Below are 27,689 nucleotides of genomic sequence, written 5' to 3' on the forward strand. Positions count from 1 at the left end.
AAAAAAGTGAGGGAAAAATTAGAAAACAAACAATGTGAAACTTGACAAAAAATCAATGTGACATCAATATCATTGAGCAGAAAAATGCTTTGCATTGTGCGCAAAATTGCTTTGCAGTTTGCATTGTGCAATAAACCAGATGTTGAAAAGCTATGAAAGTTAAACCACAGTACAAAAATGAATTCTGATCAAGACCAATTAACTATCATGCTTACTATAAAAACAAAAACAGTGACAGCTTAACTCGTTTTTTGAATAAGTTTTATAGTGCCCTAGCCTTTACAGACACAGAGACCAAAATCAGGCATTTGAAACCATAATAGATATAGGTCTCATGGAAATGTATGCGGTCTAAAACAGGCTTTGTGTACGGTGTAGCTGCATTTCCAAGGGAAAAATGCATGAAAAATTCTTCAAGTTTCTGCGTTTACAAATTGAAGAACAAGGCATCTTCCTCTACACGTGCCAATCGATAAAGCCTGTTTCAACAAATTATAGCATTGAAAAATGTAACCAGACTTATGCTGTCATTGTTTCGAAGAGAACGGGTGTTTTAACTATCTGCGATGTGTGGAATCAAATACTCGCATAGAGACTCATTTATTTAACGTGACTATTGATAAGGGACGTTAGAATTGACGCAGATGCAATCGTTTTCGTCTGTACTGAAGCGCACCTCAGCCCTTGCTCCATTTCGATTTCATATAATCTTGAGTTAAATCTTTGCATCTTTAACCACTGTGGGGTAACATCTAGCGTTTGACTTTGGGGTAACATCTTGACGCGGCATTTGAAATGTTTTGATTAATGGACTAAGAAACATCGTGCCCTAGCATTTTTTTGTTTAGCTTTGTTCCATTTCAGTTGAAAACCATTGGCGTGAGCGAATAGTTTCATTTCACTTAAATCACAAGATCAAACGAAAATATCTTTCACGAAACTGGTTCAAACTGTATTTGTTGTTGCCCGATTACACCTTATTCTGATATTAAACGGGTACATTTGAAAATAGAGTTCAGGTACAAAGCAAAACGGCGACGAGAATCCAATGTAATAAGATAAATTTTTTGGAAAAAAAATTAAATAAAATGCATACCAATATTTCCCCCCGGCATACAGGGCTTCATCAGAGTAAAAAATCATACATTTAAAAACCCGCATTGAAAATGTAGCAAAATAAAAACGGATCAAAATGGAAAGGGGTCGAAATGAAAACGGATCGAAATGAAAACGGGTCGAAATGGAAACGGGGTTTTCGAAAACCTTCTGACTTGCCAAAATAAACTGTACAATTATGACTGCCCGAATAAAGTTTTCCTAGTCCTGGAATTTTGTTGTTATCTAGCAATTTCGGAACATTTCATGAATTGGCGTTTTCTCACTTTTCCGAGCGTGTAAAGGGCAAGGGCACGAATATTTCCCCTGGGGCCTTTCCGCACCACACCTCTATTCTTTCTGCTTTTTCGCCCCACCAGTAAGCAGTGTCATCCACTGAGGGAATATGGTCATCAATTCAGAAAACTTTATTGGTTGTTCTTGTGACCCAAAGCCAATCAGGGATTGGGATTTTGCAACATGTTTTCTGTCGTATGCAGCAAAAAGTTGGTGGCAAAAAGCAGATAACTAGCACACAGACCTAAAATCTCCCTACTAAGAAAAACTAGGCTTAAAAAAGTATGTTTACTTGTAATTAACATGAAACTTTGTCAGTAGAATGAGCTTGCCAATGAGATTTGAAGTAATTTTATAGCTTAGACTTTGTGTTTTTCAGCTTTGTTAACAATTGTAAGCATCGAAAAAGCAATCAACCACAGTAGGTCACTTATCGTCTTTTACATCACTTTGCGATAACATTGAAGAAGTGGCATCAAAATGCCAATGGTTTTAATAAATAGCGCAACCAAACACGCTTGCTCTGGTTTTTTTAAAAACATTGGCCACACTCGCAACGGAAATAGTTAGAAAAACAATTGTTCAAAAGAGTGGGTTGAGGGGGGGGGGCAATGAAATAGCCTTTGGGTGCAATCTTTGGTCGCAACAAGGTGTAATCTTGGGGATGCAATAAGATTTTTATCTAAGGAAGCATAAGCCTCCAGATTTTCAATTACGACTTAGAGCTGCTGGTTATGTTATTGAGGATCCATTCATAGTTGTGTTGTCGAAGTTTTTATCATAATATGGCGATATATTGCATGTTACTTATTGCTATGGTCCTCTTAGAATGGTGGGCACACTCCTGCCATTGCCGTAGTTATAGATGAAGCTGTGTGCAACATGCAACAGATCATGTTTGACATAATATTTCACAAGACACTCTTATAAAAAGAGGCATGCCAAGCAAATTCCTCATGAAGACAGCATATAGCAACAAGAAAACTTTAATCATGTATGGCATGATCAAGGGTCTTTAATCATGAAGATTAATTTTGTCGGATGGACCCCTGTGCATCCTGAGCCTCATTTCCATCCACATGCCTCTCAATGATTATCAGACCAAGGAGCGAGGAGCAGACCTACTATTATTGGTGGTCAGTGTTCTGTTGCTACTGCTACCAAGAGTATTCGCTAACATCGCTTTGCTACTGCTTGTATAAAAAAAACATCCAAAGGGTGGTTTTAAGTACCGATCATATGCAAGCAATGTTTTTGCAGATTGGTTTCAGGGGTCAGCAAGAGAACCATTGAACTCAGTGGTCAGCACGAGATAGCAAACAGAGCATGAGAGATGTAGGAGATAGGAGATATTACATCCCGTATTACTGACGGATAGCGTATAGCATGAAGAGTAAAGAGAAAAATGGAGGAGGGGTCAAGTGTAGAAGGAAATGTGAATACTTATAACGCCTATTAGAACCACAGCAAAAGGTCATCGCGAGTTTGGTAGATGGTGTCATGTGTAGACATCAGTAAAATGGAAGGTTATCACGAGAAACAGTTCGTTACCACAATCAAGTTGGGAGGTTGGTGGTTGAGTCTTGTTTAGAATGGAACAAATCTCGCTTAATAAAAAATCGATGTAACATCCTTTAAAGTCCCCTTGACCTGATATGCTAAGATATTGCCCTATTCGCAAATCCTCGCCTGCTAGAAAATCACCAGTGGCCCTGACGACTCTGTCACCCGCTTTTAATCCAACTTATTCGTTAAGTCAGTTCATGTAAAATATTGTGGTTCAAAAAGGATAGTTTTAGTCTCAAAGATTTACTGCTAATTCCCTTTACATCACAAAAGGAGACTCCATACAGATTAAGGCTGCTACAATATATCCTCAACAGAAACATTTTTCCATGTGGCAATTAGCCGGGGTCAGCTCCGTTTTTAACTTCTTACACAAAAAGCGTCATTCTTTCCACAATTAATTAGCGAATATGAAAACACAAAAATGCGATTAAATACGAGTCTGACCTTTGGCAAACTCCGCCTCGAACTTAGCTTTTCCTGCACTTAAGAAGTGTTGACAAGAACAAGCTTTTAATAGTCCTGCTTGGAAATGAAAGGAGAGATTTGCTGAAGATCGATGTGGTCTATGATGGAAGAAAGGTCAAGGCAACTTTCATTCGTTTAAACTAAGCCAGCGATAAACTCAAAAGCAACAAAAGAATAGAGGTACCATAGAAACATAAAATTACTTCAAAGTATAGGCTCATAGAGAAAATTTGCCAAAAAGCTAACTCTACGACGCAGCCTATTCAAATAAGCATTCATCTGATTGATTTACGTTTCATACACACAACCACGAAATTCAAAGCTACTACCAGCGTTTAACTTTTGTGACTGTGACTGAAGCCTCCTTAGCTGTTGTTGCAAGAGTTCAGCGAGTAAAACAATGCTTCTTCTGGGCTTGCAAATTGATATTCTCATCATATATAGTAATTTCGAACAAATAAAACACTGATTCACAAATCAAGAGTGTTCTGATTACTCAAGAAGACATAATGAAAAGCCTGATTTTTGAACAAGTATATCAAAGATAAAATAGATGCAAAATAAACGACTGGTTTTCTGTAGTTCGGATTACGTGATTCTAACAAATAGTATTGCTGAACTACCGTCGATATGAATAAGGCTAAAAGAACAGAGAAATCCAAACTGAGAGTAGTATATGAAGCACGTAATAAGCATTAATGCTAACCACAGAAATCGAAGAAGCAACAGCACGAACCATCGACACGAGGAAAATTTGAGAAGCGATTAAAAAGATATGGCATTATGTGGTGGGTGCCTCGACACGGAAATATCGAGTACGTGTATTTATAAATTGAACAATACGAAAGGGCGTAAGCCTCACACCAAAATAGGCTAATATGGAAAAACCTGTTTATTCATAAATAAAGCAAAAAACATCAGATGAACTACCACACATTATTCTAAAGAATACATAACTGTATAAAAGCTAAATTGGTGGTCATCGGATAAATTTCGTGTCGGTTTCTGATTCAGCAATCAATTATTTCATGCAAATTGATTGCTGAATGAATTCGTATATTTCATGCAATCAGTGAAGCAAACGAACCGTTTGATAAGTTAATTGTTAACAACTTGGCCTGTTAATTCTTTGTGCAAGGCCTTCGGCGTTAATTTGGATAGAGCTGATTGTATTACCGCCGCAAACAGCAACTACATAGATCTTCTGAATAAGGCACTTGCTAACCATCATCCGTAAGCGTCAAAATATTCTATACACTAGACACTGTTCCTATACACTGTTTTTCTCGTGGACACTAGAAACATTTGAAAATTGACATGGACCAATACAAAAAGGCTCAAATAGATGGAAATGAGAGAGCTTAGAGGAAGTCAGACACCTCAGAAAGAACTGGGACTACAATAGCCATCCCAAGAAACCGTCACATAGCTTATAGGAAGCATTGAAAAATGAAATCTTTTTGTATACATAGAAGTTCCTTTTGCATTGCTCTAGTGGATAAGAACCCTTTAATACAATATATTGCGGCGTTTCATATTTTGTAGGAATATGATATATTGTAGGAATAAACGCCAAAAATACCTGACCTGGCGTTTTTTCTCATTGTATCTTACTTAGAGCCCTTCCCAGTTGAAGAATGTCAACCAAACAAATCATTAAGGGGGCCAGCTATTATATGAAACAATTAGTGAAATATTTATTGAGAACAGAGACTATGTTGGAAATTGTAATACCTTCAAAGCCGCGAGAAATGCCGTAAATATGTTAACTTGTATCGCCTGTTGTCGAGGTCCTTTATTTTTGCTGATGCATTCGTTGAAGTGATCCATCAACTGGCCGCGATGCTTGTTTGAAATATGCGGAAACATCTGGCCAAATAGCCGAATTGAAGCATCGATAACTGCAACACCAAGAGGCAAAGGTCCTGGAACATCCTCGTCCTAAAAACATAACAAGCACATGTCCTAAACTTTAGAGTCATCAACTAAGCTTTTTTAGACGAAAAATGTCAAGCACATTTATTTGCGTCAATAGGCGAATTATATTTTTCTAAGTGGCTTTAAAAATGCTTCAAATATTCAAATATTTATTCACAGAGACAACAGCTGTGAAAAATTGTGGCAGTTGTTTTTGTGTGATGTATTTCTCATGTCTAGCAAACAATGGATTAAAAAGATAAATTTAAAATATTACTATACTGTTTTCAATGCTACAACGTTACTTTCTGTTGTATCATGGACTTAAGTTATACTTGATTCACAACGAAAGCCCCCAAAGGTTCCCCCTGGTAAATGTTTGGCGCGTTAACTTAAACTGACCCCGCTAACCAATAGAGGGTTGTGTTTAATAGCCGGTGTTGTCATAGTGAAATTTGTGAAGGTTTGCATTGCCAATAAAGACACTGGGGCCTAGTCTCTTTAGTTATTTAGTATCCACGGTCGTAGTTAACTGATTGTGATGTTTGTAGTGTTTAGTTCAATAAAGAAGAGTATTCTATACAAACGGGCGCAACAGTTTGTTTTCGACGATTAAAGCCGGGGGCCAAGGCTTAGGGAGATTCACAACAACCATTTATACGTCACTACCTACAATGTTAGGGCTTCTTTTCACCACCGGACATACATGACATGTCACACCCACCAAACTTGGTCATTAGCCTCGAGAAAACTTAAAGTGTAACCAGGTGGATTGAAAAGCATTAAATTCGTATTGACGTCATCAACATAAAAGGAACAGAAGACCCTAACCAAGAGTCATACCGCAGACGAGATATCGTTTAATTATCTATCCAGTTTGTTTACAGTGAACGAGTGGGCACAAGCCATGCCACAGATTTCATAATCATGACATGAATGAGAGAATAATCCTCATGTTTACAACATTTCCTGGGTGACAGACCATAGGAAATTCTTAATTTTGATACTATCTGTAAATGTTAACGGTTAAAAAGGATAATCTGATAAGCAAATGTCATTCATTTATGCAGGACATTAATACGAGCACGTGAGAGCAGATTAGTCCTATCAGGATTATCTTCCTTGGTATGCTTTTCATACACAAGTAATTAATTTCAAACAGACAGGGAAGCCATTTCTAATCCATGGTTCCTGAATAAGAAAACAGCCCGATTGTTTAGAGAGATTTTAGTAGAGATTTTGATTATTAATCTTCTCTCAACGGAAACTCGTCCCAAAAATTAAAAAGGAAAAATATTCAGTTTGGCTGATTTGCAAGTAATGGGACATTCAATGTGGTCAGATCGTAAGATTTCAAGAAATACTTTTGTGTATAAACAACGTAGAGTCAAGGTGTAATATTAACTAACTTACGCATTGGCAACACTAAGCGCAAAAAAAGTGAAGTACAGCACAATGAAAGAATGTTATAATGGGCAGCGGAGTGATACGATTGGTTAGCAGGAACGTAGATACGAGGCTTGGACGGGCTAGAGGCTCATTTCGGGGGCAACGGAAGAAGATGAAAGCCAAATTGTAGAAACATCAGAGGAAACAACGCAAAACTGAAGAAAGGGTGTGCGTGTGTGGGTTTATAAAAGAAAATTAGAAGATTGACAGTTTTTTTTACTTCTTAAGAGATTAAAGTCATATAATTTTCTTAAGACAAGCATTTAAATACACACTTACATTTCCGACTTTTTCGTAGATGCAAAGCTGATCATGTTCCAAGGCTCCTGATCCAGATGCACTGTTTGACTGCAGCTGAAATTTTGTACGTGGGGCTTATTAATGAATGAAAACTCAACAACCTCTGTTTCATATTACTTTTCAAAATAGCAAACTACGTTAAGTCACAGTTCATCAACATGTCAACCTGTTATAGCATTAAGTAACAAATAAATATGACATTATTGCATTAAAACAGACAGCTAAAATGCAAATGCTGAAACACGAAAAGGCAGAAAAGTTTTCACTCCAATGTTCGAAAAAAACATTTCAGAGTTTTAAGGCCAGCTCAGAAGTCAGATTTCGCATAGATATAAAATAAAGAAATAGACATCTAAAATTACACTGCAGGGGTGAGTTCTTTTCCTTTTTATCATGCAAACTGTCAAATTCTGCAAATATTGTTTCGGTAACATGATGTTAGAGGGATGCTTAGCAAGCTGACCGAATCTCTATTGAAACGAAATTCTTAATGGTTATTCAAACTCGAACTTGGCATAAGTTATCATTTACGAGATTTCTGAGTTTGCAGCTAAAAGCAGACAAAGACCTTTCATCAATGAGTCTACACTGTTTTATGTTATCAGGGGTTGGAAAAACATCATTGATAAGGAAACAAATCTTATTTACTTTAACTTAAAGACCAGACATAGAGCGTGGTCAAAAATCTCCTGTTGCCATTAAAAATTTGGGCACTCTCCAAGGGTTCTTTGTGTGTTAGAGTTTTATTCAATTAGAAATAATTTCAAAGCACATTTTCAGGAAAGGGTAATTACACTTACTAGGAGGATATCGTTAAAAACAGACTTTCAGTCTTAACCAAGAAAATAATTTCTCTATGAACTTTCTAAACCGAAAATTTATGGAGATACGAGCGAGAGAAATGGCAATAGTTCACAAAAAAACCAGATTTGAGAACTATCCGGATAAGTTGTGCCAGGTTTTCGCCACAAGTTATCTGGAACAAATTCTTTATAGGCTTTCGAATTTTTTCTGTAAATGTAGTTGCTCGCGGTTACCAAAATGCAAGCTAGCTAGAACTCAAAACGCGGGCCTTTCCATCCATCAAGCTCGATGAATAAACTTACAACATAAAAGCCAAACCAACCTGTTCCTCTACTTTTCTATGGTCAGTGTCCTGCAGCCAAGTTCCCAGAAGAATGCTGTCATCTTTGTGACACATTGATTGCAGCATTGATGTTGTAGTGGCTCCTTTGTGGTCAGCCAACGTGAACTCCGCAACGATTTCTCTCAATATAGCACTAAAGGATCCTGTAATGTTATCAACCGCTATTTCAAAAATTGTGTAGGACAGGAAAAGCAATGTGAAAGAGGCAGCAACATGAATAGGGTAAGCAAAGCAAATTGCTTTGGGCAAGGATAGAAAGTTTCATCACGGAGTTAGAAAAGGAACCAACTTCCACCTCCTTTTGCAGTACGAATGTTGCTTCACTAACCCCTCCCCCTCCCCCTAGACTCACGGTGTACGTTCAAGGAAAGCAAAACCAACTTCCACCCCTTTTGCAGTACGAATGTCGCTACACTGACCCCTCCCCCTCCTCCCCCTAGACTCACGGTGTACGTTCAAGGAAAGCAAAACCAACTTCCACCTCCTTTTGCAATACGAATGTTGCTACACTAACCCCTCCCCCTCCTCCCCCTAGACTCACGGTGTACGTTCAAGGAAAGCAAAACCAACTTCCACCTTCTTTTGCAGTACGAATGTTGCTTCACTAACCGACCTTGACTCACGCTGTACGTTTAATTAATCTACATGTGTAAAAGAATTGATTATAAGAATATAACTAATCAGATAACTGTGAATCCCAGCACAGCAACAGTGCTCGGTAAATGCAGTTGTGTCACAACAGCAACAAAAAAATTAAAAAGTGTTCAAATTGCTTCTAAAATAGGGAGGTATTAGAAAAGGAACATAGGAACCGAAAAACGAGAATTAAGGTATGACAAAGAGATATAGGAAGATAACTTCAAGGATTATCCCTTGTAACGAAATAAGGAAAAATTCCAAAGAGCCAACTTGCTCCATTGGGGGGGGGGGGGAATATCAGTAGGGTTGAAAAATATAGGTAAACAAGATTGACAACATTTGTGGGAGTACCTTCGAATGCCTTGGGTGGTAAGAGAAGCATTGTTCGATACAGCCTCAATTTAAACATGGCTATGATTGGTTTGAGCTGGGTGCCGTGGATCTTTAAGATTGCTGGCAACCTGTAAAAAGCAATAGATTTTATGAATGGGGTAAGTTTCAGTAAATATTCAAGCAAAACAGAGATTTGGAAGAAAGCTTTTCATAAGACGCCTCGTAAATTGGTAACGATAATTACAGGGCTGAAAATCAAAACCAAAGATCATGAAAAAAACACTCAGGTAAACTATAGTTTTCGTGTATCTCGTACACGTACTTATGTTATGTTTGAATTTTATATCGAAAAATTATCTAATTTCGCAAAGCTACATTGCTAGCCTGAATTAGTCAGTTGCCAACAAAAACGTCTTAACGTGTAGACATTTGCGGATGAAAATAATACCACGAATTTCTAACCTATTACTTCTTAAAAAAATTCTTGCTACGAAGATACAAGGAATATGTCAACAAATTTCTTTCGTTTGAGTAATTCATTTTGTTCTCGCAATATCCTTAAATCCTTTTCGATCCCAATTCGTTTAACTGTTCAAACTCAATGGTGATGCTAACCTGCTTTATCAAGCTTAGCGTAACTACAGACAAAAATAGAACTTATGCAATTATGTTCACAACAGCACAATTTTTAAGAAGGTGGATTTAGTGATAGCTTTCCGTCTATTGAGCTCTTGTCTATTTGTCCATTCCGTTGTGATGGATTTCTGCTAAATACAGAGTGTCGAGGTGTAACCGAGGTGTAACAATCCGTTTTCTTTGCCAAAATAAGCACAATGAGCCATTCATAATTGAAATCTAACTGAAGTCCCGAAATCTCTCTATAAAAAAGCGTTATTAGGTCTTGCCATTGGGTGTGGCATCCATATGATATTCAATGGCAATATTCCTCGAGCAAGACTGATTTAATTTCCCTCTTGTTTCTCTTAGCATTAGAAGTTTAGAAGAATTAGAAGAAAAATTTAATGATTCTAGTAGGAAATCGTAGAAGGTAATATGACTTTAAAAAAAATACAGTTTAATAATTAAATATTTTTGTTTGCCATTCTACTTTTATAAACATTAATCAACGATATACTGTTGAAATACAGGTATGTTATAAAGATATTCCTCTTTGTGCGCAAGCGTGAACTTTGGCCTGAAATATGTTTTTCCTTCGGCCTACTCTTTGACCCGAAACAGTGTTATTAACGGAAACACGTTTTAATAAGGTTTATAAACACTGGCAGAAACAATTAACAAAAACTCATTTTGCTATCTCAAAAAAAGTGCAAATAAAATGCCGACAGATTGTAAGCAAGTTGGGCAAACATCCCAACGCCCCATTTGACCTTGAACCGAAATGTTTCTAATTTTCAAAATCAAAACTTCCACAGTTTATCTAATAAGCAATTTCCTTCAATAATCTAAACAAAATTTTAACAAGATTATGATTACAAAAGATCTCGTTCTTAAAACATTTAGACGGTTAAATAAAGCAGTGGTATTCTTGTATCTGCTAACACTTTTACTTGCTAGGTGTAAACATGAGTGGTGCTCAAATATATTGAAAATCCCAACACAATACGAAGGGCTTGAAGATTTTCTTTGTACAAATATTAGCTTAAGGAATATAAAAATCCGCTTAAAATATCGTACATGGGTCTTCCTTCTTTTCTAATACATAGACATAATAAAGGCTCACGCTTCTGTATTGAAAATGAAAGCAAATGGGGTCTGTTATAGTTTGTTTGGTCTGCAGACATTCTCCACAACATCTATTCTAATAACGCGATTTGAATCTAACGACTCCGATGAGCCTGATTTCACTGGTAAATAGGTAAACATGAAATTCTACCAATTTTATGTTCTCTGTATGCATTTGTATATGCTGATGTCTAAATCTCTGAGAATTTTCTTTCCCCCCTTTGAACCAACATTTATACCTGAAAGCTGAGATATTCATTTTTCTATTACTAGTAATAAAGTCTCCATCTAAATACGAACCATCTTTCTATTTATTAATTCTTATAAATTTGTCATCGGCCATTTTTGGTCTTGCCAATCTGCATTTATACTAATTGATAACCAAGATACTTCGTACGAAACTTCCCAAAAACGTCCCTTAAAAGAGGACGTCGTTTACTTCTACGTACGAAAATAAAAAGCAAAGAGTGCTAAGACTAAAGATGGCAGGGTCATTTAAACTTTTCAGGGTCGTTTAATCAAAATTCCTTCCGACAAAAACAGGCTTTTGTTAGAAAAAGTCATATATAGCTTTGGTTTCAACTTGTTTCAACTGCTTGGAATCTGATCTTGGTATTGGTTGTACGAAGGAAGGTTGCCGTAGGAGTATCGAAACAACGGTCTAGCCAGATCACAATTAAAAAACTCTTTAATTGACACACTTTTAGAACTTCAGATAAAAAATGCAACTAAATTTCGAATATTTCTCTCATTTTTATTTTTATTCTCGGATTGTCTTTTTCTACTAAACAATATCCTATAGGGCTTTGAAAATTATTTGTCAACAAAAAGCACAATATATCCAATTCAGAAATTAATGAAAATTACTATTCACCGGTCTGTCATCAAGTGCTCGATGCTATATGGGCAGAGCTATGCATCGTGAAACTCGGAATAGCAACTTAAAACAGTCATTTTCTATACACCAGAAGCAGTCCAGATATGAAATATGGTAACAAAGCGCAAAGTGATGACTTTTCCTTAAAACAATTTACAGATCATTCAAGACTAATGCTAATTCCTTTGAACAACAAACCTATTGATAAAGTCTATTAGAGTTACGAAAACGAAACTTCCTTAAACTCTATCTAGAGTTGAGTTGACGTACTCAACGTATTCGGTGGTGCGAGAGAAAATTGAGATGATATTGGTGATAATTTTTTATAGTGTGGTCTTCCATTATATTTTGACTTTATTGAATAACACAATGTTAAACATATTGATGTAACTGTGTAATTGGCAAATGTACCAGGAGGTTTCGTTTCAATAATCCCGTACAAAACTATCTATTTGTGCTTCAGTAAACATACAAGACAAAGGGCAGCTCACGGTAATCTCTATCGATTTCCAACATAGTAACCCAGACATAGCAAGCATTGGTACTTGGATCTGACCGACAAAAGTCGATTTTTTAATAACTGAAACAAACCATCAGAAAAATTTGACAAGGATCAATGTTACAAATGAGAGAGACTAAGGAAAGATGCCGGCATCTTTGTGAGTTTTATAGCAAAAAATTAATTTATCAAGTTCAAAGGGTACCAGTTCGGAATAAGTCGGAAATAATAAAAAGACAATCATTGTATTTATCTCAGTAAACGAACTGGACTCCTATACTCGATGTATCGCAACAGCAAATTTCAATAAAAAAATAATGAAAGTGCTTATAGAAAAAAACTTACGATTGAATCATGGAAATAGCCATATCAACACAAAACATGATTTTTTTCAGTACTTCAGTTGTTAGAAGGGCTTCGCAGTGCTTGACAAACGAACCCATTGCTGAAAAATGAAATATAGATTAACAAATTTCAGGCAAGAGCCCCAAAATTATTTTTCCTATTATTTCGTATACCTTCTAGAAAAAAATACCCCGGGATTCATTAATGTTTGAAAAAAACACGTCACGGTGTTAACTTGAAGGGAGTATTTGACAGAGGGGCGTCTGTTGGAATCCGTCACGGTAATTAGTCACAAACAGGGTAAGTGGTTATGCTTCGAAATCCTAAATCAGATAAAAATTGGAGCATTTGTGGGGGTTTTTCCCTGTATCGTACGGATATTCTCATCCCCATGCTGGAACACTTTAGTGGCTGTCTGGACTGCAACAATCTTCTCATGTACCTCATGAAATTTTCTTCTCAAGTTTACTTATCGTTACTGAAAAAAGTTCAAATCTTCGTGCTACTGCCCATTGCAAATAAGGACAAATGTGGGGTTTATTTGCGAGCTGGCATCCTTCATCTATTTTTGAAATACTTTTTCAAATAGACTGATCAATCTGATGTTAAAAACAGTTTCGAGCGAGATAAGATCCCTGCTTGAAAATGAATGTCTTGTTATGAGATTGCAGCTATTAGAGAGCAAAAAAGCACAGCCTAATACATAAATTGTGAGGAAGTCTGCCTATAATGTTTCCCTCAAAATTTCGTAAACAGCAAATGTATTCGCAACTGTATTTATTTGCAAGATTTATGTGCAACTACTAAAAAGAGCAACTGATATTTAAAAGCCCAAAAGAAGCGGTGTACCGTGGAAACATGGCCTCGCGTTTAATCTGTATGCTTGGTCTGTGGTGTGGCCTGATATCTTGGCCTGTACATGGGAATGGTGCCCAGATGAAATTAAACCTGGTCAGCAAATAAAAATCTTTGCTAATTGGAATCTTATTAATACTGAAGGGAAAGACTCTGGCAATGGACCTCACAGGTTATGAATCTATGATGCATGTTAAGCAATCTATGGCAGTTTTAACTTCTCATCATGGAGGCAATAATATAAAGAATAAAGAGACGAAAGAAGAAACGAATAACTTAAAGGTGTTAGGATAGTGAGGGTGTTAATGAGTTCAATAGTGTTAAATGAATATGATTTGGTCTGGCACCAACTTTGGTAAAGGAAGGGGAATGGATAGACAAGACAGTGTTTAAAGAAAAACTTGCCTGGATGTAAATAAACACAAATAATATACTGGAAAAAGGATACAATAACTAATGGAATCTGTACAGAAAACTTGAATGTAAAAATTGTACTGAGCACCCCCCTTCTGAACCATCCAGGACCCCATTCTGAAAAACTCTCTACAAACACCCTACCTAAGCTTTAAGTCCCTTTATAACATTCCTTCAACAATTCACTATGTTAGGGCAAAAATCAGATAGATGAACAAGATTTTATAATCTATGCTACGACACACGAAGTCCTGGCGACCTAAACAAAAATATAATTGTTTCATTGACAAGAATGGTGGTCTCCTTATCGAGGCAAAAATTTCAATGTCTTTGTTTTTGAAAATAAATCACACCGGGCCTGCTCTTCTCAAACAAACACGTCAATAAAGCTTCTGTTTCTGTTAATTAGATCAAATTAAACTGAGCAATTACTAGCTTTTCTCAACTGAAGAGCCAGTAAAAACACCTTATTCGTGAATGGATTCTAAGCTCGTCTATCCTCCAACTACGTTTGGGTCATTTTGTGATCAGCAGCAAAATTCAGTAATAAACATAAAACTTTGAATACTGACTGATAAGCATATAGAGTACTGTCATAGTCACGTTAATCACCTTGATAGGCCAAGCTATAATGAAATGATTAGGGAATGTACAAACTATCCACACACCGCGTATTAAACGAAAAAAGAGATTTCTATAGAGGTCAGGAGAATTAAAACTGGCAGTGCAAATTCAAGGATGTATGTAAAGATGCAAGGGTCCATGGATGCATGTCATATAGAACTACCTTTATATATAGGCCCAACCACAAGAATAAATAAAACAAAGAGGAAGAAATTGTTGAAAAAGAGAAAGAATTTAGACGTACCTGATAGAGCTCCTGCCCTGTTCTCTAGAGTAAGTTGCCACGTCGCAACATTTCCTTTACTTTTTTCGGTTTCTATATCTTTTGAGGACTGAGGAAATGACCCAATCCACAGTTGAAATAATCTTGACAAGCTACCCCTTGTAAACGACGAGCCTAGAAAGATAACATAGTGAGTTTTTAGGAAAGTAACGTGCTGGAATAATTCTGGCTATGATGATAGTGGTGATGAAGATCATCAGGATGACGAAAAAGATTGATGAGGATAGAGAGGCAGCTTTTCGAGGTTTACTTTTCAACACTCTTTTATTGCGCTATACTCTATTGGTCATATACTCTATGGACACAAGGAACTAAAAGACAAGGCACTGATATAGTGAGCTATTCGATGTGGCATGCTATGAAGCTTCCATTTAAGTACAATTTATATTTCTATTCTTTGTCTAGTAAGCTTTTGACAGTAGCTGAGAGAATGATTTGTAGAATCTATGTACAACCGTAGCAAAATTCTCTACGCGTATAGAGAGAATATGGAAAACTTTTAAAAAACGAGCTATGAGCTCCAGCTTGCAAAAATATGACTTTTACTGTTTTGAAAAAAGAAAAGCATTAACCGATAACAACAATAGAAAAGACCAAGTAAACAATTCCGAAGACGAATCAACACAAGATAATTTTCAAACCGAGGCCTTTATGCTCTGTTAAAATATTTACAAGGAAATTAGTAAGGTAATGGAAAAAGTTGTACAAATATTTACAGAAATTAATGGATTAATTGAAATCTACCTGACTAAAAAGTTTCGACTTCCTTTCACGAGGCAAACACTTATTGATGCATAATGGAAAACTCTTTCAACAATAACTATGGAATTTTTGTCGAAATGAAAACAAAAAACTAGAACCACGCATTATTGTTACGCATTAAGATGCTCAAATGTTAGTGTCTTTCCTGTAGTCATAGTTGGAAAATAGACAATACACAAGTCACCTCTTGATACCTAACAAGAGGCGAGGCGATGTAACGGAGATGACACATCTTCCAAACAGCATTCACAGCTCAAATAGTAATTTTTAGATTTTTAATAAAAAACCAGCAACAAAAGACCAGATAATGCCACAGCAAAAAAACGCGATTTATCGAAAATGGAAAAAGGATGCTATTGAAATAAATCCAAAGTACTGCCTCACTTAAGAGAGGTGTGCACAAAATCATGTACAAATGCAATTCCTCGTTTGGGTGAACTTTTTTTCATTCAGAAATGATTCATACCGTATTTGATATATTCAACACATTCTCTCTAATAAACGTCTCTTTACAATAAATGCCTCCTAAAAATAAAATTTGTTTAATAGACGCTCACCCGATAAACGTTTAGGGGAGTTGATAGAAATATTGCAAAAAAGAGCAATTTCGTATTTTATGCCGTTTTTTTAAGAAATTGATTGATTAGATTTTGTCCTTTACAGAAAAGACCTTTACAAAACGCTCCCTTCCACTAGTCGCCCCTCCAAAATTTTAATAAACGCCCGGCGATCACATACGGTATACCTCTTTGCTAGGGACTGATCCTGGAATATGAAATATGGTCCGTTGGTTTTCAGGACTTTACATAACATAAACATGCACAGTTAAAATCGATGAAGGCATTTTCACATCGCACGGTTTTTTGTGGTAGGAACAAATTTTTTCCAGAAGCCTTCGCCCTGGAGCGCATGTGAATATGATCCATTTTCTGATTGGTTCAGGAATGGATAGATTAATAGCTTTAAACAATAGGGATAGAGACTCGTCTTCCCAATAAGTCCGGATCTGACAGCAGTAGAGCGGCAGGCTGGTCCGTGCCACATATAACGGATTGTAAGAAACTGTATTGCATGACGTACTTCTCAATAGTTGTTGTTGTAGTCATAAAATCTACGCGTTGAAGTATGCTTTAGAAATTAGATTAGAATTAAATGTAATTAAAGAAGACATATTATAGAACCTTACTAGAATTTACGTTGAATAATTGAAGTTATACAGTCCTCTATTGGAATTGAAGCCTAAACAATATTTCGTTGTCTTTCTGATCCTGTATCTGTAGCACTGAACTTGAGCCACCAGCATATAGCAATTTCGCACACGGATCATACAATTACGATAAATTTCAGAAGCATCAAAATCGGAATTTTTTTCATGGACTTTCGACATATATCGATAAGTCTTAAGGCTGACGAATCTTGAAAACCGTTTCAGTAGGATGAAAAACCGTTGGCACATACCTAACGTCATTAGAGACCCGATTAATGCCCATCCCGTTTGAACTCTGCTCTGCACCAGTTTACCAGATTGCGTGGAAGTTTGAAGCATGTCGTCAGCAAGGTTTAGCAGAGCCTGCAAGGGATTTCAAATTAAAAAAGAAGTTGGAAAACATACATAAACGATGGATCACTGTCAATATTTTGTCCCCTCGGTTATAAACATAGGCAAAAGGCGCCTTCTTTCACATATAATGTACGTATTTCTCGCTTTGCGACAAAGGAAGCGGTAATAAAACGAAAATTATTCAGTTTTTATCCCATTTGCATATAATCGTTTAACGGTCCCTTGGGAAACATCTTCTGACTGTCATTCTATTCTGACTGTCATTCTATTATTCCGAATTATTCTAACCTATTACTCCCCAAACCTTTAAGAAAACAACGGCCACAAAAAGGGCTTTATGTTCCATGAAAATCTTTGTTCAACACAGTCTAGAACATCGCGAATATACTCAGAACAACAAAAAGCAGAATACGGAAACGAGTTCGCGTCGCGGTTTCAATTGTGTAATTAAACCGAGAAAATTATAAAAATATTCAAGTTAACTGGCTATTTTCCAATGACGTCAACCAAAAGTAGTAGAAAGTCTCGACCACAAAACCCTGCCACAAAAAATAACACGTAAGCACATTCATTAGACTCAAATAGCCGCTCCTCCTGAGCAGGGATGTCATCGGGAAAAATCGATGTTGCAAAAATAATAGAGAAGGCTAGAGAAGTATAGGGAAAATAATAGGTCAATAACAACTTAAACAGCAACTACAACAACATCAACAAAATAACAACAACTGCAACAAAAGTGGGTCTCCAAGGCACTCAACAGCTTCCAAAATGAAAGAAAGCTGGGGAAATTCCATTTCTCAAAAAAATACAATTAGTCATAAACATCCAATTTCTCTCGATTATCATGGTTTAAAATAATCGTTTACGGAAAGAGCGACTACCACCGCAAATAATCCAATATCTTACGGATAACCTCAGGAATGGGCTTGGAGAAAAAGTGGCCAATGGGCGTTAGAACACGCATAGTTATCTGTTGGGCGAAAATTCCTATGTTTTCATATGTATCATACGTGACAACAGAGGTGAATAATCTGACAGGCCACTGGTAAAACTGACTTATCTCGTTTGGAAATACGGTGGATAAAAGACTCATGTAGCACACAAGGAGACTGTTTAAATTGCTTCCAAAAATAGTAACATCAAAACTGCTTGCTGCCGGCTTTGAAAATCGAGGCTAAAAATGCAACGCATAGTGTATAATACCGTAGAGTCACAATAATACGCATTAAATTTAGTCGGGGGTCTACGGTAGTGAAATATCGCGCAGTGGATCTACGGAAAGCACAAACCAAAAAGAGGTTTTGTCAAAACATGACCTACTTCATTGGCGTACCTTTAGGCGTAGGGCTGGCCTACGTCATTGGCGTACCTTTTGGCGTAGGTTTGGCCCACCAGTTTGCGTGACGATTGTGTACATTTGGCGTAGCCATGGATAATCACAAATCCATTTGGCGTAGGCCTGGTGTACCTGAAAAATAGTTCCCAACCCCTTCAACTCTAATCCTTCATTGGTCGTACACCTCTTTAAGCCTTGCTTGACCAAGATATGATATATGCAAACAAAGATATGAAAATTGTATGACACGAATACCTTCCAAACCTTTCTATCTTAAACCAACCTCATATTTAGACCTTCATTTATCGCTATCAATGTAGCTGCAACAATGTCTTTATATTGTTATAAAGGTATTATAGACAGGAAGAAACTTAACAAAGGGCGAAAAAATCCAAGTTTGTTATTCTTTTCTTCTTAGAATACGGGGGAGTTCTTGGGAATCAGGAAATAGTGTATAAAGCACCTAGTCAAAACAGTGGGCCCTCTTTGTGCTGAACTTGTAATCGGCAGACCTGGTGAGCTGTGCAAAATATCCGACAGGTCAGTGAGTCACTTAAAACAAAACAAAATGCGTTATTTTGCCAATGAGGATGAATTCTGTTTTCATATTCGTGACCTCTTTCGTCGGCTTGTACCTCGGAGTAAACAAGGAACAATTCTTTTTAGTAGGCCGCTTGCCAAGTGTTACGTCATTCATTTCTTTCTTCTCCCTGGCTGCGTTGCTCATTGTCCTATTTATGTCAACTGAGAAATCGATAAACAAGGAACTTATTTCCAACAAACTGCTCGAACGGATGTGAGTTGTCAGGACAATACAAAAGGCCATAAAAAAAGACCAGTTATGAAAATCAACAGTTTTGTAGCATCTGCGGTCCTTAAAATACGCTATTTCAGTACCTCTAATATTTGATTTGCTAAACATGTAAATTTTTAGATCTAAAACAAAGGTAGAAAATCCGCTATAAGGGAGAAAAACCGACAGAGATTATATTTCCAAACAATGTTCTAATTGTGACACTTGGTATTAAGATCATCAGACAACTGGGAAAAGGTGAGGAGGAGTTTATTTAGGAGAGGGGAGGGTATAGGAGAGGAAAACTGTAAGTTATTATTAGGGCCAATGGCAAAAAGATTGACTTCATCAAAGAAACCAAGATTAGTTGAAAAAAGTAAGCAAAAAACTTATAGAAAAAATAGAGATAAAAAATTCTTTTGATCTCAGTGTCATATTTGTATGTTTAATGAATAATCAGAAAAAGTATTTGTAGGAACAGCAAAGGTGTCTTTCAATAACATAAGACAGTTCATAAAATGCATGTAAAACATTGTTATTTTGAGCAAAACAAAGATGACAATGTTATTGTTTAAAGTTTTTTCAAATCCCTCAGTCAACCAGATCTGATGAAACAATAAAAATGATTTGTAGAAGATTTCGTTCCGGAAGTTTAATGGTATGGATTAAAGTGACAGTCTTGAAACGATTACGGGAATCAAGATTAGCGCGCCCTTGTTCAGTTACAGGATTTTGGAACATGAAAGATAATCTCACAAAAAGTAGTGATGGGTGGCAACAAAAACAAAATTATCTGCTCATTGCTTGTAATTTATTCTCAGGTTCAATCAAAACAATATTGATTCTCCATTTCAATGAGTTTCATTGATTTCATGCCAAGTAAACAATGAGAGACATGTCCAAAATTGAGACTTTTTGCAATTAATTTCTTACTATGTGCCAATGGCAAATAACGGGCAAGGGTATTAAAATCGTATTAGACTATCGGCACCGCGCAATTCGGCGCCGGATCGTCTTGGTTCAAAAAACGTTTTGGTTCACACTACAAGTAGATGGAATATTTTTAAAAGATGATAGAAATCAAATACATTAATGACTTTCTAGAGCTTTGGTTGGTGGAATGTGTAATGTCCAACCAAACTTCTTAAACCTTTCGTCTTGAAGTTGGTTATTACGGATTTTGTCAAAAGGTAAAGAGTTTCATGACAATAGACAAAATCAGACTACAACATTTCAAGAAAGAAAAATAATATCTAAAATATTCAAGAAAGTGATATCTAGTTTTACCTTTTAAGCCAGGCTTACAGTCCAGACTTACAATTACCAATAAAAAGCAAAGTTTGCATCTTTTCAATCTATCAACTCATCTCTAAATTTCATTTCAACATACCAACACCTTAGAAACAACTAGCCTTGGAAAAGTAGGCACGATAACATCATGAATACTTTTTGTAACAGCTTAAAGCAGTGAAGTCGTTTGTGTTCCCAAAAAAAACTTCAATCAATGTGAGTCAGATTTACCTGGGTTCACACAAATATTTCAAATACATTTTAAGGTCTCTGGTTGTAAGCGGTTCATATTTTTAGAAATGGCTTTATAATTTCAATACGATGTAATAAATACCCATTGTAGTAACTCAACAACTATTCTTTGTTGATGCAGAGTTAAAAGCCTCTGAGGTAAGGAAGTAAAATATTGCCAGGACCCCTGGCTATTCGTAACACAGACGAATGTATGGTTTCAAACATGCAAATGGGAAGTCTTTTTACCAACAAGTCGCAATTTATTGACGTCACCTTTTCATCAATGAACAGACATGAATTTTTTATTTATCTAATTCAATTAACAAAATGTATTGGTGAATAGAGAGGGAGTGAGTTCTGCAACTTCTTTCCAGGAAGAATTAAGGCAATAGTTTCAAACAGAAATAAAGAAAGGTCTATTTTCTTAGCTAAATGGAACTTCAAAAGGTTTTTGAAGAAAAACCTTTATAGCCAAGGGCTGTCTTTTTATGAGAATACAGAAGAAAATGAGGAAAATAAGATGGAGATACCTTGGCCTTTTTGTACGGGATCCCAAGCGGACATTGATGCAGTCCTCCAATCATCGCTGCTAGCGTGTGCCCAAAACCGGTTAACGCATCCGATGAGGCCTTTAAGGAGCTCATCTTCTTCATACAAATGTCTATGAACTTGGTCATCATACGTGGTATTGCAAGGGCACAGCAGCGCATGCACCAAGCAGCAGACAGCCAGGCGGCAGGAGCTGGATGGATGAGCACAGACAGGACAGTGTTTGTCACTTTTTCGGATAAAAGCTCCTCAACTGACGAAGAAAGGCTAAGTGCAAGATTAGCAACTTCGTTGAGAGCACAAACTAAAACATGCTGAGTGTTGATCACGTCAGCATTGCTTGTGCTATCCGCTGTAGGCTCATTTGTTACTATGTGGTGCACTAGGTTCATCTGCTTGGAAATTATTTTGCATAGCTCCTTCAATGCATGGATTTGACCAGCTTCGGGCAGCATACCAAATAGAACAGAGTGCAAAATAAACGATATGCATTTTCTAGAGTATACCGCTTCAATGTGAGAGGCTATTGCTTTCGGGCTGGCAACAAGCTCCAGTACATGGATGATAACAGCAGGCAGGTACTTCTGAAGCCAAGCTGTGCCCAGTTCCCGAAACAGCACCACATAGGCCTGAAACAGACCAATCACAATAAAAACATCACGTAAACAACCTTTGCATAAAACCTCGAATACTTTTTGGTTAAACAGAACAAAAATTGCAAATTGCTTGCTATCAGATCGCCTTTGAACCCAGCAACAACAGAAACATAAGCATCCTACGAAGGAAAGCATTTCTCATCGACCCAACATTTACGAAAATATTAAATATAAATAATCAATGGGAATACGGTGAAGCGAACCTGAGTGACTCCAACTCTAACATCCTGAGATATTCCACTTTTCAACAACTCTCCTCCGCCGCCTTTCAAAAACCCCACACCACCCCGAAGAAACGCAGCACTCATTATACTGAAAACCTCTTCCAAGCTGTCTTTTTTGGCCTTCCCTGCTACAGGCTTTTGCGATGCAGCCAGCAAAGACCCAAGAAGCTCTGCAACACATACCCGCACGTCATAATTAGAGCCTTCTAACGCTTTGATGCAACATGATGCCATGTTGTCAAGCTCTGTCGTATACATAATGGACGCATGCTTTGAAAGCTCCAAGGCACACTAAAAAGAAATAGAGAGCAACATAGGATAGAAACTGAAACACCAGCCTTGTTTACCCACATGTGCAAATTCAGGGCCTAATTACAAAAAACATAAGGAGTAAATTACGAAGAAAAATATTAATGACATATTTCAATTTGAGGATATTAATCCTTGGATAGACATCAAACAAGAAGTAGAATACACTAATTTTTTTATAAAAAACTGGCTATAAGAAACGAGTACTGGACAGTCAGAAAAAATTAAGAAACTTCAGTACTCGAAGCAAAAATATTAAGAAACTGTTAAACCGTGATAAAACTGAGAACAACGAAATTTTGTAAAATTCAAGAACAAGATTGCCCTGTTGGCCAAGAATTTAAGACAAAAGGGATAAAAATATACTTCCCACATCTAAATACTGCATCGGAACGGAAGCGAATCTCTTGACGTGATAAAAAAGGTCACGAGCATTTCATAACATCATTCATGACATCATGATTAAAAACTCTTAAGAAACAATGAATATTGAAATTTCCAGAACATTAAGAAACTGTAGAACTCAACATCGATCTTTGTTTCTTATAAAAAATGAGTGTAAAATATGTCATTGGATAAAACTGTGACTAACCAAAAGAGGTAGCTACATTTTTCATAACAACAAAAATAAAGGGCGTTGGTATGAATCAAATGCTAGTTGTTATTCCAGGTAACAACTCAGAGGTTTCTTTCATTGCTTGGCAAATTCAGCATACATACACCGTTACTGGTTTTTATCTTCATAAAAAATCTTCAATTATTCAATGTCTGATGTTTGTTCATTGTTTGATAAAATGTCTGGTAACCGAAGAAGTTTGCATAGCTTTGCAAACAATTGTCCGAAAAACGCAAAAATGACAAAATCACTTCAAATAAATCCACCCTACTGTTAACAAGGATGATTGTTTTTCACATTAATTGGTCTTTTTACTACAATTGCTGGAATATTTCAAATTTCAAAAATTTCTGCCAACAATGATTTGTGCCAGTTGCTAGCTGCCGTTAAATGAATTCATCCGAGGAAACACTGGTTGTTATCACAACATACCCTGTCACATAACTGTCAATTCATGTTTTGCTAAAAACAACTTTTAACTAACAGGAAATCAAACTTTTTATTTTTGCAATTAAACGAAGGGATTGAGTGTCATCTCAATATTTTTTCAATCTCTGTAGGTCTTCATCACAATACATCTTTAAAGAGAATTTTGATTTCTTGCTTCCTTGAGTTTTTCTGATTTGTGCACAAATATGAAAGATTTTACAATTCAATCTTCCCTCTCATATTACTAGATTTGCAATTCTTATCATCCTTAATAAATCTGGAAATTTTTAGGTACAAGAAAATTCTCATTCATCTGAATAAACCTTCACACAGGAAAATGAATAAAAAGGTTTAATTAGTAAGGTTTTGGCAACTTGAGAGACCGAGTAAGATTTTGGCAAAGGCCATAAGCAGTAAGTTAGACTGAAATGCAGGGACAATAAAGCTAGAGGCTTCACCATAAAAAGTTTCTTCTAAAGGCCCTGATAAAGGTGTGGTCAAATAGAATACAAAATCAGTATGCCACATAAATTGTTGCACTTACCTTGGCAGCGGCACATCTAACAGCACATGATTTGCCAGTGAGGCACACTTTACAAGCCTTGAGCATATCTTTAAATCCTGAAGATGCTGCATTTATCAATCCAATCAACATTCGTTCAAAGCACATGAGAATTTCACATTTAGCCTCAGACTTGAAATTAGAAAAAAATTGATGAGAAATGCAACCCAAACAGGTATAAATACCTTAACTGAAATTATTGAAATAATGGAAAAACCATTTTGCTATGAATCAATTGACACAGATTTCTTGACACAGATGAATGAAAATTTTGCATGACAATATACTAAAAAATCTTTGGGAGAAGAATAAAAGGAAAGGTATCATGATGCTTTAGAATTGTGATAAATCTCTAATAGTGTAGGTCTTTGTTACTGTTGACTCTCACTATTCAAAATTGATTGGATTGGTTTGCAGAGATCAACAGTCAGAATCAAAAAAAACTTTCACCTTAATGGAAATTACTGTTTAACCAATTACTGTTTACCATTCTGTTAAATAGTGTTTGATGCCACAGAGACCAAGCTGTACACACATTGGTGTGTAGAATAAGGGGGTTCTACATTGCAACTCCAAATATCAGGCTCAGTATGATCTTTTCCTCATTTTCAATCATTTTTCACCTTAAAATTTCTCTGCTTCAACAAGAAATAGATATGAAACTTCTACTATAGTAGCACAGCAGATGTAAAAGATGGTTTTCATGAATCAAGCCATTATCTACTCTTCTTTAAATTTCTTTATTGTGGTTTGGCTTAAATAATAATTGTTGTTCATTAACAATCTCAAAATCAATATGACAGGGCCAAAGATTGGCCAAACAGTTGCAAATTGTTTCTGTGTTACCTCAGCTATCTTGAGGAATCTTGTTAAAGCTTGTTGAGAATCAGGAAAAAATGTCCCAATCTAGAAATTAGAGAAAAACAAATTTTTTAAAGTATTTTAGGAAAAGCTAAAAGAAATAACATCTGAAAACTACCAAAATTTAAAGAAAGCAACAGATAAGAATGCAGCTGGTTATCATTTGGATGGATATGGATCAAAAGGTGATACCAACAATTATAATAACACAAACTTGTCAAAAAAAACAAACAAACAAAATAAAATATAAACATCTGTCTGTATGATGTAAGCATTAAACTTTGAGTAGCATCTTTGATGTGTTTCATCTTTGATCAAAAATTAATTATATTCTAATTGCTCTGAACCTTTGGGCACTGACAGAATGGAGAATGCATACAATGATTTATGATACATTCTATAAAATAAGATCTACATCATACATTCTAAAGGCTATATAATAAGTAACTTCATTACCATTCGACCAGCCTTTTCAAAGATGGCACCTAAGCAGGAAATAGCAGCTCTACAAAGAGAACAGAAAACCATGTCTATATTTAATGTACTATTCATGCAGATTCAAACAACATTTTATCATTTGTATGTTGTATTTAATGGTTAAAAAACAAGTCAGGAAGGTTTTCCAAGGTAATATAACTCGTAAAAACAAGGGAGGAAATGTTTACTTTAAATAGAATAAGAGATCTCAATTGAAGACACATGGGCCCACATGTTAAAATTGGAGAGGAGCATAATACCGCATCAGAAAAAATACTGCCAAACAAACTGACAAAGCCAAACAAATGTTGCAGCCTATTTTCTGGGCCAAGTCAATGAAATAATTGCATGTGCAGCCTGCATGAATCTTAAATTATAGAAATATCTTGAATGCATTACTGATAATGAATCAAAAAGTTTGATTCCTTTTTTGGGAGAATTGATGCCCAACAGCTGATGGATCCATATTCTATCACAACATAAATTGTTACAATTTTGCTGAATACAAAAATGACACGAAAAGACTTGAACATACAGTTTAACTGGAAGGTACTGTTGAGAATCATCTTTGCTCTTTATGATCTCAATGCATTTTTCAACTGCACTGAATAAATCTGATGTGTCTTTGTTGAAAAATGATGCCATACATTTTGACAACTGTTGTCTTGTTGCTGGGGTGCAGCTGCATCTTATTTGCTTTAAAAGAATGTCTGACACCTTTTTATGGCACTTTTTAAGTTCTCCCTGCAAAAGAAAATATTTTTATAGTAGAGTTCAGAAAAGCATCAAACTTACTTCGGCTCAAACCCTACATCTGTCAAATAAAGCCTTCCAAAAAGATCTTCTAAGATACTCTGCTCAAAACACATCTGTTTCTTATCTGTGAACAAAACCTTGCCTTTTGTTGAATATCCATTTGATGTTTTCCTTCCTTTTTTCTTTTGTGACAAACCTTCCAAAATAGCCCTGGTTGCAGGGTCAGGTTTTATAAAATGTGACAATGACATTATATAACTGTCTGCAGAGCAAATCACACCCACAAAAGTAATATTTTTCTATCAAAAGTATCATGCAGCACCTATGATAAATTGAATAAGTATATTAAGGTGCTATATTGCATAACTCTCAAGGATTCACCAAATACTGAGCATTTAGGAATTGAAACAAACTGCTGACAAACAACTAGAACAACTATTCTGTGTTATAATTTAGGCCAATCATTTTTATTCATTAAAAAATTTGATCAAATATTTCATCATATCTTTATTTCAAATCATTTTAACCATTTGAAGATGTTTGATTTAAAAAGTCTTAATCGAGCAGTTTCTGAGTATAATTTCGATACTATAGGTATTGTTGTTTGCTGCTGTTGATAACTGTATTTCGTTAGTATAACAAATTTGGGCCTATTTCTTTTTACAACGAAAGAAACAGTTTTTGCGTTTATATTCAACCTCCTACATAAAATAGTATTTGATTTGTTTCATCATTAAGTCGAATAGAGTTTTTCGTTTGCATTTTCATGGCAAATACTTTGCAACTGCTAACAGGGAGCAGTTCGAAGGCAAAAAAGAGGACTGAATTACATAGTCAGCAAGCACCCCACAAAACACTTCCGTTAAAACTCACTCTCGTAACTTGTGAACTGTTGAGATACTCGTCAAGCTTCTGCAACCATTCGTGTAAATAGATTTCCTGATCACTAGATGATTTTTGAACAATTGCAGCCTCTTCAGCCAGCCAGGCCTCCAGGTTTATTATTGCAAACATTATCCCCTGGCTTTTTTGGTTCCTCTCCGTTTCATTCATGGCCTATGTCTCCTCCGCAAGAGAAGAACAACCAACGTTGGTGCATCAAAGCAGCAAAGATCAACACATTCGCACTCATAGTCATTTGCAGTCATTTAATGCCAAATTTTCAGAAAAGAGTTGAGATTTCTAAATCTAGGGCGCCATAGAAACGAACAGTTTACATTTGCAGACTCAAGGGATAAATAATACTAAACTCGATTGAAATATGAAAAATTGGAAGCACTTTGTCAAAAAGAAAATATTTGCCCAGACTAACAGCTGGGATTAAGTTTATGAAAACAGACTTGTGTTTTGCCACAAGAGTTAACGATAATTTGTATATGGAATGAAAAGCTATTAATTCTTAACATTCTCCAAGAAATTTCAA

The 27,689-nt window shown here is 36.1% G+C and overlaps 1 protein-coding gene across 1 annotated transcript in view; it reads right to left on the reverse strand.

Annotated features, from left to right (window-relative positions):
- LOC135684135 (HEAT repeat-containing protein 5B-like) overlaps window positions 1–27,433 on the reverse strand; it is a 74,799-nt gene extending 47,366 nt beyond the window's left edge. The window contains exons 1-14 of the mRNA XM_089110953.1: window positions 27,140–27,433; window positions 26,046–26,254; window positions 25,490–25,538; window positions 25,019–25,078; window positions 24,155–24,304; window positions 22,236–22,547; window positions 21,358–22,005; window positions 17,072–17,183; window positions 14,813–14,965; window positions 12,676–12,775; window positions 9,230–9,339; window positions 8,219–8,382; window positions 7,072–7,146; window positions 5,161–5,367 (exon numbers count right to left, since the gene is read on the reverse strand). Coding sequence (XP_088967079.1) covers window positions 5,161–5,367; window positions 7,072–7,146; window positions 8,219–8,382; window positions 9,230–9,339; window positions 12,676–12,775; window positions 14,813–14,965; window positions 17,072–17,183; window positions 21,358–22,005; window positions 22,236–22,547; window positions 24,155–24,304; window positions 25,019–25,078; window positions 25,490–25,538; window positions 26,046–26,254; window positions 27,140–27,319 — 2,529 coding nt within the window. The 5' untranslated portion in view covers window positions 27,320–27,433. The remainder of the gene's footprint in view (window positions 1–5,160; window positions 5,368–7,071; window positions 7,147–8,218; window positions 8,383–9,229; window positions 9,340–12,675; window positions 12,776–14,812; window positions 14,966–17,071; window positions 17,184–21,357; window positions 22,006–22,235; window positions 22,548–24,154; window positions 24,305–25,018; window positions 25,079–25,489; window positions 25,539–26,045; window positions 26,255–27,139) is intronic.
- Between the last annotated feature and the right edge of the window lie 256 nt (window positions 27,434–27,689).

The sequence above is a fragment of the Rhopilema esculentum genome, chromosome 10 (assembly GCF_057945365.1).
Source record: "Rhopilema esculentum isolate cy_ngs chromosome 10, ASM5794536v1, whole genome shotgun sequence".
Classification (NCBI taxonomy): domain Eukaryota; kingdom Metazoa; phylum Cnidaria; class Scyphozoa; order Rhizostomeae; family Rhizostomatidae; genus Rhopilema; species Rhopilema esculentum.